This window comes from Anser anser (genome assembly GCF_964211835.1).
Source record: "Anser anser genome assembly, chromosome: 4".
Taxonomy (NCBI): Eukaryota; Metazoa; Chordata; class Aves; order Anseriformes; family Anatidae; genus Anser; species Anser anser.
Genome location: NC_139724.1, coordinates 31,403,997 through 31,417,693, shown reverse-complemented (window position 1 = coordinate 31,417,693; position 13,697 = coordinate 31,403,997). Strand labels below are relative to the sequence as shown.

The following is a 13,697-nucleotide window of genomic DNA, read 5'->3' as shown; positions in this document are numbered from 1 at the left end:
TTTGACTTTTGATTATATGAACAAAAGCGTATTGCTAAACTGCTGACTCTCCTCAGTGTGTACACCTTAGTGGGTGCACAGGGTGCTTACCGTTGTCGTATACACAGAGTATAAAATGATAACTTTTGCCATCTTTGCTATCCTGTCATCTTTTAATATTTTTTCCAAGAAGGTAAGCTTGGTTGTACAGTGTATTTCAAGGCTCAGAGGAAGGGGAGTCATTACCCACAAAAATTTGGTAACATTCCTCATGAGTGGTGTCTAACAGCAGGCAGAAGGCTTTTAGGATTTAAACCTTAGTCTGCCCTCTGAGATCTTACAGAGTCAGGTCCAACATGTCATATTTGTCCTGCGCTTTTCAGTGTGCTCCCTATTTGTTATCAGAGACCTTTAGCATTCAAATATCTGTAGTGTCCGCAACAGTAATCTGTGTTGGATTTGTAAGGAGTCCTGAACTTGTGTAGCTTCTGATGATCTTTATGCAGATATAAAACATTTGTTTGTTGAGGCATTTTGGAAATAAGTACCCAATGACATAAAACCTGGCCATGTGGTTGAGTGGTCTCCTCCTCTTACAGCCAGTGATTGCTTGTGTCCAGTCCCCTGCTTTGAAATATAGCCTACTTGTGGAAGGGTGATATGAGCTGGGACTTGCTGGGAAGATCACCAGGCTGAGAGGAAAGATGGGCCCTGACTGATGAATTGTGTGGGTCCAGGATGTTATACAACCATGATGCTAGTGCATTCTGGAGAGGACACAGGTTGGGAGGTTGGGACAATGACAGTCTAGCTGAGCTGAGAGTTGGTGGAAGCTCCAAAGGAACAGCAGGGCATGGACTGCCTGCTCAAGTTGTTTGGAAGTCAATGGAGGCAAAGAAGAAGGGTATTCAATTTCCATAACTATGTGAACAGGGATTGCTTTATATTATAGAAAAATTCCAAGAAAGTTGTATTCATCTTGTGATAACTTAATAAGCCAGAGTTCAGTTCCAAAGAAAAGTGATGTTTTTAAAGTGTGAGATACATGAGAAGTGAATGACAATCTGAGGACTGGGGAGCAGAATGACTGACAGGCAGAGTGGCTGCAGTATATTGTTCCTGAAGTGCTTCCTTTTGGTTAGAAGAACGAAATTTTTCTGAAGAAGATAAGAAATGAAGATCAACAGGTTATATTATTCTGTACATCACAGCAACATGGAAGAGACCATGAATCAAAGGCAGGTATAGCTGATATGGACATAATTCAGGTAGAAATTGTTCTCAGGTATACACTGAAAATACACTAATATACTTCTTCTGACTGTCATGGATTTGCTCACATACCAACAATTTGGCATATGTCCGAGTAGGCTAAATGGCTCAGAACCACATATAGAGCATTTACCCTGTAACTGAAACACTCCACCGGACCAGTACATTTTATTTCAGTAAGACAAAGATAAAATTAACTTCTCAAAGTTACATGTTTGGATCACTGAATCTATACTTGGATGTTATAAATAAGCCGTATGACTTCTAGAGGTATTGAACAGCTCCGGGAGCAGGTATTTAGCAACTTTCAGAAGAATGATACATTTAAATTGGTAAACATGACTTTAGATGCTTACATGCATCTACAGATGCACCATGTTCTATTTATTTGAACACTATAAATATACCTAGCTGAAAGCTCCTTCTCTGACCTAGCTACCCCTTAGGAGTACTTGAAAGTTCTTAACCCTGGAGAAGCCTGTACTACACTCCTAAATCAGAACAGGTGTAAATCTTTCATTAGCTCTGACTCCTAATCCAAAACTAGGCCTGCCCCACAACATTTGGCTGGCTCCCATAGAGAGCTAGTGACCATCAAGTAAAGAATGCATTTGTCATATGGCAAATATGCAAGGGAGGGAAGTGTTAAAGAAGCAGGTAATGGAAAAAGCTGTATGTTGAAAGGCATAAAGAATAGGAAAGCCAGAGTGCCGTCACAGATCTTCAATTGCTGTTTCTCATCAAGGTTGTGTAGGACTTTGTGTGAGGAGAGAGCACATACTGTGATAAATATCTTGAAAGACGTAGGTGAACCAATACATTCTCCTAAAAGACAACTTGGAACTGCATCCCTGAAATGAATGTGCATCCTTCAGAAATGTTTAAGGATGTTCTAATTCTTTCCTCACAAGAGGAATATGGAAATCCAAATGCACTATGTCATGAAACCCAGAAGGTGATACTAAGGAAAAAGTGAAAAAGGGCATAGCTGGAAATTTCACTGTAGCTGGACTTGAAGCAATGGATAGACCAGATGGGGCTCAAAGGTAAAGCCAACAGGAAAAACCTAAAAACACAAGACTCCAAGTTGGGGAAAACAGAAAGCATGAATAATTCCATTTACAAATGCTTGCCTAAATCAAATCCAGCCTAAATGAAGCACTTAATTATTATGAGATACTAACTAAGAGATGCTGTTACATAGTCATAAGTTTAATTAGAGGGGAATCAAGTTTAAAAAGAGAAATTGCTTTATTTCACTTCAAAATTCACCTGATCCCAAGGCCAGGAGCTTGCTGGAGTTGCCCAAGCTGCAAGTCACACTCTTGCTGCCTCTCACTGGGGAAGGGGTTGGTATTTAAGGTGCAGCAGGGGTGTTGGGTTGGGAAGGTCCCAGGCATGGGGAGGATTTGAGGGAGCACAGGGAAGCGAGTGGGGGACATTGGGCTTCCTTGCTTCCAGTCCTCATGGAACAGCTCGTGTGCATGTGCTCGCTCCATTTATGAAAGATTAAAATGGCATCTGGTCTGGACACTTGGCATATTTCATATTGTTCAAAAAAGAGCCAAAACAAAGGGCATGATCATACCTAAAAACACATTTATGACTAGAAATTGGGTAAAGGAATAAACTTTACATTATATCCTAAAAATTAGAAGCTTGATGCCATTTGTAATAGAAGGTAAGGAGAAGAGGTCCCCTGTAACAAAACCTGTCAGTGTCTCCCTGGAAATTCTTAGCTGAAAGCACTTCTGGCACCATGTCAGCAGTCAGTGATCATGACTGGTGGTCACCAATAGTGAAAACGAATATGGCAGAATGAAAACAAAGTTCACAATTTGAGAATCAGACAAAGATGGAGAGAGCCTTCTATGGATGCATAGCTTCTCCTCTCTACCAAGTCCTGGGTACTGGCTGAGGTGAAAGCTGTTGCCAGTATGCACCAAACCCCAGAGTCAGTGCTTCATGACTCATGACCCCCAGCAAAAGCCCTTCAAAGATCAGTGCCATTTTAAGCCCAGAGAGGTTTATCAGTATGTCTGTGTGAGTAAAGTCAACAGGTACATTCTGGCAAGATCGCCCTGAATCTGTAAAAAAAAAAAAAAAAAAAAAAAAAGAGAGAGAGAGAAAATTCAACATAAGCACTTGTGCTAGTTTTGCTAGGAGCTGTAATGGCTGTGCATATACAGGCAGTAAGCCATGAGAAAACCATTTGGCTCCCTTAGCTCATAGTGGCTGCAAGTAGATGCTGTTCTAAGCAGAGGAGAAAATTATACAACCTGGTGGTAACCGCTGGCAGTGTTTTTTTATTGGGAATCCTCAGTAGGAGTTTGAGTTTGTTTCCTAGCAATGCAACACCATACAGTGAGAAAAACAAGCAAAAAGGGAAATGTTTTGAAGATGAATCAGTTTCTTTTTTTCTTTCACTGGTGGCGTGATTACAGGGAGCAATTGCACTGTTAACTCTAACAATACCCCTCCATTTGAAAAGTCACATTTTCATCAAGCCCATCAAGCTGTCCCCCACAGATAATGCGCTGATGACTGAAGTGAACATTTGCTAAAAGAATGGCTCTGGCAGATGATGAATAGGTCTATGCAAGTGGTGGTATTAGCTTTAAACCCAGTTATTTTTGAAGAGAAGTAGTGCTATTGCTTGCCTTATCTTGTCAGAGCTGCATCTAGTCTCTGAAACCTGATATGCGCTATGTTCATCTCAAACTGATTTAGAGTATACCTGACCACTGGTGGTGACCCATGGCTACCTGATCTTCCCATATTGTGTTTTCACTTTGAATGAGACTCAGACACAGATTTTTATTGTAGAACCACCATAAACCCAGTTTACATTTTAGCTTGTATGGAAAACCACAGGCTACAGTCTATTTTAATCGTTGCTGACAGCATTTCAGGTACAGGGTAGGTACTTTCTGCTCTAGTGACTCATGTATCCATCCTTAGAGATAATTCGGAACATGAGTGTAAAAGCCCTGAGCAATCTCACTGACCCTGATTTGAGCAGGGGGGCTGGACTAGATGATCTCCAGAGGTCCCTTCCAACCTCAGCTAGGCTGGGATCCTGTGATATTTTGTGTGTAACTATTATTTGTGCTGTAGTTTGTAGTTAGTAGGGTAATAAGAATTCACAGGGAATACAGTATCTGGAATGTGATAACAAATTCCTGCTGCCTACGCCATAAAACATACTCAATTTGAATACCCACTAATGCTTAACAACTACTTTATTGATGATCTAAATCCATCATTATGGTAAAAGCAGGAAAAGAGTACAGGACAAGTGCAAGAAAGATTAATGATGGAATTTGTTACAAGTATACCTTCATCTGGAGGACTTTTACACAAGTGGCAGGACTAGCGACAGATGTGCATGCCAAAAGAGGTTGGGTGAACGGAAGAGAAAATTTTATGTCAGAGGAGAAGTGCTTTGTAGGTCAGAGAGTGCTGCGTTGCAGCGGGGAGGCAATTCATCCTGCAGGGCTCGTGCTGAGCTTGAGAGGCTGCCGGTGCTATAGCATGTTCAAAGCTTTGCTAGAAATTATACACAGTGCATATGTCATCTCAAAAATTCCTAAATCCAAAATTGGGATCACGGGATGAACAATCAAGTGAAAAGCTGATTTTTTTTTCTGTTTACACAAAACAAATTTAGTCTAGTTGTAGTATTCTTGGTATTGTGAAAGGACAGATTTGATGAATTTGAAAACCATTTTGTCTTATCTTTCTGGGATAATTTAAACAAAAAATATGAGTGATGACGGTGAGCTAAGAACGTTCAAGACAGCTACAGACCAGAAGGAAAGCTGTACTAATTAAAAACAAAACAAAAGAGAAAAATTGAAAATAGTCTCCCCAGTGACTGAGTGACTGTAAAGTAACTCAGCTTCAAGCATTTCTCATTTCTTCTTACCAGCAAAAGGAGAAATGGATAGCAATTAATAGAACTTGAAATCCAGAAAATATTGGAAATAGATAATGAAAAAGTATAACAACAACAAAATGACAAAAGGGATATATGGTTAGCATAACTGAGGTCAATAGCAAGTTATTGCACGTATATAGCAATAATACAAAAAACAGCCACAAGAGTATTATCCCAATATTAGATAGAGGTGCTGCAAGTGTCAAGAATTAGCAGAAAAGGCAGAAATGTTGATCAAATGTTCTGGTCTGTGTCTGGGGAAAAGCCAGATATATGCAGTCAGATGATGAACTAGTTTCCATCGACAGTAGCTAATGAGGATGTTAAACAGTACCTATTAAAGTCAGACATTTTAAAATCGGGTTGTCAACTAAAGTTGCCTGTAAGATTTTTTAAAGATATGGTCCATTATTGCTGTGGAACATAAATGTTGATTTTGTAATAAAACTTTTTAAACGGGGAGGGTTCCAGAAGACTGCAGGAAGCTAACTTTGTGCCAGTACTTTTAAAGGCTAAATGGCATTATGTGAATAATTATAAGCCTGGCATCAATCAGTGGAAAATACTGAAGAGCTAACAGGGGCCAAATAATAACTCATAAGTATTATTATTAATATTCATAATTAAGCCCCATGTTAGCTAATAAATTTAAATGAGTCGGTGAAATTAAAGGTGATCTCCATGTTTATTGATTTAATCAAACTATATATTTTTAAAAAAGATTATCAGTTAGTTTGACAGAGGTAAGGGTATGGAGGTAAGAAACTCTGAAGAACATTTGGCTTCATATGTCAGCCTGATTACATCATCTGAATTATGCAAAATCAAGGCTAGATTTGTTACTGTCTGTAAGTACTAGCAGTTAATCAGGCTAAGTATAGTCATGCCTCGTGACTGAAAATTGAAGCCAAATAAATTCAGGTTAGAAATAACGTACATATGTTTGTGAGGAACAAGGTTGTGAAAAAAAATTCCCCATTCTGGATGTTTTTTTTTTAAAGGAAAATCTAGTGTAAGTGGTCCACACACTGCAACTTTGGAGCATAGCAGCCAGGGCAGAGGCAGGTGCTGAGTTTGTCTGTGAGCAACCCTCAGCTTAAATTTTTGAAAAGGTGAGAATGGGTCATCAAAACAGACCTTCTGGCTTCTAGGAGTCGTTTTTAGGTATTTCTGAACTGTTCATCAAAGGGCAGGTGTCCTGTCCAACGTACACCCAGACAAGGTGGCCCACTCCTGTGAGAAACTGGAACTAAGTCTGTGTTTTGGGCCAGGCCCCAAGAGCCATGGCGCCTTTCCCTGCCCTTCTCCACCTCCGCGCCGGTGGGAGGAAGAGCAGCTGCCTGCCTCTATCTGGGACACGGCATTCACAATTCGAGCGGCACTCCCTCCTTCCCAGACAGCCGCTCCCTGTCCCCAGCGCAGTAGGTCTGGGGGAGGCATCCTGCAGGCCGGACCTGGCCCACGGGTCATGATGCTGAGGCAGGGTGAGGTAAACTACACAAATGTTTACCTAGGTCAACTTCTGTGTCAGGATGAAGTTGAAAGTATGTAAGAGGTATGGGAAACCATACCTCTTTAACAGTGTTTTACCTTCTACACAAATCTTTCATGTGGTACTCTAAAATCAAGTCCCATGGAATCATTTTCCGTTGGAATGGTCCTCATAGCCTTTGGTAGGCATCAGGAGTATTGTTACACTTCTAGCACAAACAGAGACAGGGTTAAAAAAAAGCAGTCAAACTGCATTTAATATACATTACCTCACTTGTTTTAGGGAAGGTTGCAGGTGAGCTGAAGAGGATTTAGATGAAAACAACAGAAATATTAGAGAGTTGAAGAGATGTATGAGAAGAAATTAAAAAATATGTCCAGGCAGAAACTGAATATAGAAAGTAGAAGCACATGAGATGTAAACCCAGGGAAATGAAAGGAATTTTTTTATGCAAGAGGCATGTACTTCGAAAAGAAATATTTGGGCCAGGTTGCTCTTACAAGGAAAATGGTGTCACCCTGATAAATCACTAGTACAGCTGATAATAAACTAAGCACAGCTCTGTGTGAATGTGGTGTGAACAATCTTCTACTTGTAATGAAGAGGTGACCTAGAAGCTATTTCCTCAGTTCTCCTTCCTGCAAGTGAATGAGAACTGATTTGTAAAAGCCTTGACCAGAATACTCTTTAATACTGGAGTAGGAACAGGAATATTCTGTGTTGTGCAAGGAGAGCATATAGATGGGCATTAGTATCAGAGTTTTACAATATATATCTGGTATTATGAAGAATGGACTCATACTTCTGCAAATCCAAAAGGAAGCCTGTAATTTCATACATGATTGTATTTCTTATTACAGCCCTACTAAATCTTACTAGTTTTGACCGTGAGAAAATTAGGAATTTGATAAATATGTAGTGAAGGAATAATATTCCTGTAACTCTTGAGTTAACATGCAGTTCAGTCCTGCAAGTTACACTTTCGTTGCTCAAGGGTCTGCTTCACAACTTGATTGAAGACATCTAAGACTGGGGGGAACTTATCAGATTGCCAACTACGACAGTTCTTGTTATTCAGGATAACCTGTCAGTTGTCATAGAGAAGCTAGTAATATTCTCCAGAATATTTTTCATTCATACGTAAGTCTGGTACCATAGTCCATTATAATTATTTTAATAACTTACAAAATGTGCTAATGCAAATGTCCTTAACCATCAGCCTAAAACTGCAGAAAATAAGAGGTGGAGAGAGCTGAAAGGAGAATACCTGAAGGCTTTGTGGTGGAGGGATGGACTGTTGGGAACAAGGGATGGGGAGCTTTTGGGAGAACCAAATTTTAGTGGATCAGAGACTCCAGAAAACCCCAGGCTAAAGTTATCTTAATGTCAGTTCCCCACGTCTGCCACCTGGTTTGTGCACCAGCACTTTTTGCAATAACTCTCAGTTTAAATATGCAAACAAATGGCATTAATGATGCAGTTATACAGTTATGTTTCATAACCGGTACCTTTTTTTTTTTTTTCTGCTTTTCTGTGTACTCCAAATGGAATGAAACTTTGTGAGAGACTTACCAAAGTCACAAAGCACAGTGCCTTGAAAGAAGTCTTCAAATTCCTTCAAGCTACCTAACAGTGCAGGGTGATCCTCTTAGAGATTTGTTGTACCTGAAATAGTATCTTTCTAAAATGCAAGGAAGGGAATATCAGAACCTTTTTTTTTTTTTTTTCCTAAAAAACTCTTCCATTTGAAGGACATCAAATGCCTTTTTCTTTTAAATATTCATTGTATGTGCCAATAGGATTGTCTGGTCTGTAGGAGAGGGAGATTCACCTGGGATTGCTGCTTAGCACAGTAGTACTTGATCGCCAAGATCCTTGATGGAACTGTGGGAAAGACAGATATTCATCTGCTCAATTTAGATTTCCCAGTTACACCATTCTCCAGGGTACCGGTGGGAAGCATGGAGAATGGTGTCTCATCTTTGCTGCATAGAATCATAGAATCATTTAGATTAGAAAGGACCTCCGAGATCATCAGGTTCAACCACTAACCTAGCACTGCCAAGTCTACCACTAAACCATGGCCCTAAGTACCACATCTTCATGTCTACATCCCTTCTTGGATGGTGACTCAACTACTTCATTGTCTTTAGAGAGGCACCAAGGACTACAAAGAAAGTGCCTTCTCACCTTGTACTTCTCACCGTAGGATGAGATTTAGGATCTCGACTTGGGTGGTATGTAGAACCAGAACAGATTTTAATTCTTGGATCAAACACTGAATTTTAGGGTTAATTCTGAATGGAGCTTCCAGGTCTCAGAAAAATGTAAGTATTGAATAGTATCTTTCCTGAAGGTTCATCAGCACAGGACTTATTTCCAAAAATATTCTCTACAGAAATACTCCCTCCCTTTCTATCATCTTAAAATGAAGGAGTCTAACTATAGCAGGTTGCACAGCATGAGGCACCTTGTGCATGAAAAATTACACAATTATGAATGTTTGGATTAGTTTATATGATTGACTGATCATCCTTAAGTACTTATAAAGCAACCATTCAGCAAATTAGGCTGATGTAATGTATCCGTATCAACAAGTAATTTCCTATATGTTTGTTTGTAGTGTTCTCTAGCAGCTGCATTAAGTTTGTTAATGAAATATGGTGAGTAGATCATGATTCCCCTCACTCTTTATTTCATAGGTTGGTGAGACCAGATGCAAAAAAGTTTGCACTTCGAAATCTGATCTGAGATCCAACGATTTCAGCATTGTTGGAAGCTTGCCAAGAGATTTTGAATTATCAAATTATGACTGTTATGGGAAGCCCATTGAAGTCAACAATGGGCTTGGGAAATCTCAAGCCAAGAACAACAAGAAGCCTCCTCCTCCCAAGCCTGTCATTCCATCAGCAGCAAAGAGAATTGATCTTTATGCAAGAGCACTGTTTCCTTTTTGCTTCTTGTTCTTCAATGTCATATACTGGTCCATATATTTATGATAAATCTTTTATTTATTTTTTCATGTGTAAAATATATCTCATTTCATTACCCCTTCCCAGTCATGAAGGCCACTGTGTGAAATTATTTGCATTTGCAAAGCAATATGTTGCATTTTGATGCCATGCGATTGTACTGAAAATATGGCATCTGAAATCTGAATGAAAGCATGACACTGCAATGTCTGTGCTCCTACCAATGTTGTATATAAATGTACAGCATACATCCTGCTTTAGGAATATATGAAAGATAATGCATACGACATTATAAAGCTGAATAACTCTCTTCAGTTATTAGTAATATACAGAGATTTAAAGTGTTTCTGACAATGACACTGATGTGCACGTTAAGTATTATTAAAACCAGTATTCTAGTATATGTAGTATTCAACAGCTTTTCTGCTGACTTTCAGAGAAAAAAAAATCTTGCTCTTGTATAATTTTAGATGGTGCTGTTGAAGGAAAAGCAAAGTTGTGAAATATTATTTAGTCCTTGTAAGTGAGGGCAGCATTGATTAAGCTGAGCTTGTCTATGTGGAAAAATAAAGATCAGAGAATTGCTAATTTTGTAAAATCAGCTCATTTAGGAAAAAGAAAAAAAAATGTATCCATCAAGCAAGCACACTTCAAAAGTGTGTGAGAATATGCTGACAATAAAGCATTGTGCCCAATTTTGACTGCTGTTTCCTTGGGCACAAGCTAGATATGACACGTCAAAAACAAACCGTCTGCTTTCTGGACTAAAGGTATCAAGACTATTGGAGAAGCATTACAAGGTGCAGTTCAGTATCAGGTTATATTACACATTTTTACATTACTCTGTCCTCTGGCCCATCTTTTCTAGTGTCTTGCGAGCATGCAGTATAAAAGTCGAAATTTCTTTTTTGTTGAATCTGATATGTGTTACTCATTTTGTTTTGTTTATCCGCTTGAAAGCCTTCAGTTTAAAGAAACTATATTTTTCGTGTTGAAATCCCATTTTAACACTAGTTATACTTTTTAAGCTTGCTTGTTGTAGCGCCTATGACCAAAGCTAACACCTAGCCACCAGTAGAAGTGAAGAAGTGTCCAAAGGTCTAAGGCCCTGAGACTGATGTCATGAATGCTTGTGTCTATGTGCTAATTAATGGCTGCCCTCACCTGCTCATTTATCTGGCTGCTACGTTTTGGAAAATAAGGTCCTGTGCATGCAACAGTTCTGATCAGAGGCTGCTCTCCATTTTCCAGAGGAAACCACGTGACATGGAGACTGCAGAAACACGAACTCCCCAGGGTGTGTAGGGCAGGAATCCGTACCTGTGGTCTCGCATGGGTGCCAGGGTACACCTCTCTGTAAGGGCAAGTCATGAGGTGAAACACAGCCAAATGAAAGCTTCTTGTATGTAAGGCATCCAAGTAGTTTATGTTCCTCGGGAACACATAGGGACTATGCTTCAGCCCTTGTCAACATACCATAGAGAACCACCTTTCCACTTGTAAAACTGGGGCATAATATTTAGTTAAAACATTGAAATATGACAGTTCTCACTAACTTGGCAATTCATTGAAGGCAATACAGATTATTGGCTCCTCATAAAAGAGGAAAGGACTGAATTACATACCCCAAATATTCCATAAGGTAAAAACAGATAAATTCACATTTGTTGTGCTGCAGTTCTGTTATGTGTTGAGCCCATGCAAGGCATAAGACTCTCCTATCACTTCTGTGTTGCCTGCTCATGGAGCATTGTCCATGTACCACAAACCTGCACAGTCAGAAGGTCAGCTTGGGAATATATAAAGAGAGAACCAGGTCACGCTGGGTTCACCAGGCACCTGACGGATCTGTTAACTGTGGTTTTCTAATCAACTCCACATTGAGATCCATAGCCCAATACTGGTTTTAGGTTGGCTTTCCATCTTTGAGATTCTTGGTGATTACTGGCCTAACATCTTTTTACAACTCATGAGACGAATTCCTACAAAAGTTTCTCATTCCTGAGTCTAGAAGCAGCAATTCATATTTGGGTGGAAGAGATCTGTTGTTCAGAATAAGGTTACACAATTTCCACCAGCTTCCTTGCCATTTTCTCATTGAGATTTCAAAGAATATCTTTGCTAGGCAGCCTCAATTTGTCCTTTGGATTCCTTTATCAGTAGAGGAAATATAAGGGAGATCCCAAATGTTTCAGAAGAGAGATCCTAAATTCCTCCATGTTGAACTGGGGGAAAATACGGTATCATTAAGATCTAGTTCAAAGTTTCAGAATTTTTGCCTATTGAAGGTATTTACAGAATTGTTAGAGACTCGAAGAAGCAATAAGGATAACTCAAAGAGACAAAGGAAGGGAGGGGTAACTTTTATAGATACAATCAGAGTGCTATATTTATAGACATTATTTATTCTCATACTTGTATTTTTTCTTACAGTATTGGAAGGCAAGAAAATAATGATCCTGTGTTAGAAATTATATGACTTTTGGAAGATAATTTTCTTGTTAGAACTCTTATTAAATGATTTATCTGTAATTAATGTCCACATTTTATCTGTATAATCTCAATTATAGATTTTATTGTTAAATTAATCTTTGTTCCTTCTTGCTTACCTGCTCACTTGATGACTTTTGTGTTTTATCATAAAACATGTGATCACTAATACACTGTAATTGCTTTCCAGCTCACACAAAAGGAAGCAAAAGGAATGTGTACTATTAAGATAAAGGCTTTTCTTTCATTACTGCACAAAGACTAAGGACAGAAACAAAGTTTAAGAGGAAATTTGAAACAATTTAAAATAAAACAGTATCAGCTATAAAGTATTAATATTTTTACTTACACTAGATAATATTGCAGTATTTGTACTACCTCAGAATATATTAACTTGTCCTACTGAGCAGTAATAATTGATTTATTTTATTTTGCTTCTTTCCACTAAAGGTCACTGAAAGTTTTGCGTATCATATCACATTATGGTCCTCCAGCACCCTCTAGTTGTAAAATTCTGCCTGTTGACTTATTTCCAGAAGAGGTGCAAATATAAAACTGTATAGGCAGTAAGGGATGTTACTTGATATTAAGAAGTAAAAATGCTAATAATTTAAAAATAAATGGACATAAAATCAATGGAAAGATATAGAAACATGCCAGCAGTATGATTTGAAAAATGTAGAAATTAGGACATTCAAGCAGTAGTAAAGGTGAGGCTTATGAAGAACATATTAGTAACTGGATTATCTAGTCGTGATGTCTTAACAAACTGCATGATAGCAAAATCTGTTTCTAAGGGAGAGACCATCTGTGTTTCAGATGACATTTGCTTGAAGTTCTCCTCTTGACTGGTAGGCGAATTACAAATTTCTACCCTTAACATAAACCTCAGTATTTCTTTGGCTCTTAAGCATAGAGGGGTAGCATCCAAATGGCTCACTCCTTTCCTTCAAAGCGTTATGAACTTGTAGGTATCTTTCTGCTTCAGGTTTTCAGAACATATTCAGACCCGTCAACAGGAAGTGCTACTGGAGATGAATTAATTCATTGGTTAACTTCACCCACAAATTCAAGCTATGCAGTAAGTAAAGATGTGACATGAAAAGTTTATCAGCTGCTATGCATTAATACCCTGTTAGGATGCATGAAATGCATTGTCTGAAGCAATTTACTTCATTTTCAAAGTGTGATGTAAATCTACACCTTACTTTGTGATGCTGGCTAGACTCATACCTGATACCCAGTTGTAGGAGCAGCTCTGCGGAGCTTTGGTCACCTCTTTTTTTCAGTCTCCTGTTAATTCTGGCTGAGATGGTAAAAGTGAGCACCGTGCCTTTTCAGTGAGGAAGGGAGTTTATTTCTGTGAGTGCAACTTAAAGAAAGCTGACCACTTACTTAGAAAGTAAGGTTTCATGCTTTAAAGTCTCCATATTAATTTGGACTTGGTAACAGGAAATCTTTGCGTAAAGAGAAAGCTGCTTCAGTGCCCTACTATCCATTAAAGGTAATGTACTAACGCTGCCCTTTGGGATAGTTACCATGAGCATGACCC

The 13,697-nt window shown here is 38.9% G+C and overlaps 1 protein-coding gene across 2 annotated transcripts in view; it reads left to right on the top strand.

Annotated features, from left to right (window-relative positions):
* GLRB (glycine receptor beta) overlaps window positions 1-12,239 on the top strand; it is a 51,502-nt gene extending 39,263 nt beyond the window's left edge. For both annotated transcript variants that reach the window (XM_083833837.1, XM_083833838.1), the window contains one exon: window positions 9,386-12,239. In XM_083833837.1, coding sequence (XP_083689963.1) covers window positions 9,386-9,682 — 297 coding nt within the window. In that variant the 3' untranslated portion in view covers window positions 9,683-12,239. The remainder of the gene's footprint in view (window positions 1-9,385) is intronic.
* The last annotated feature ends 1,458 nt before the right edge of the window (window positions 12,240-13,697 follow it).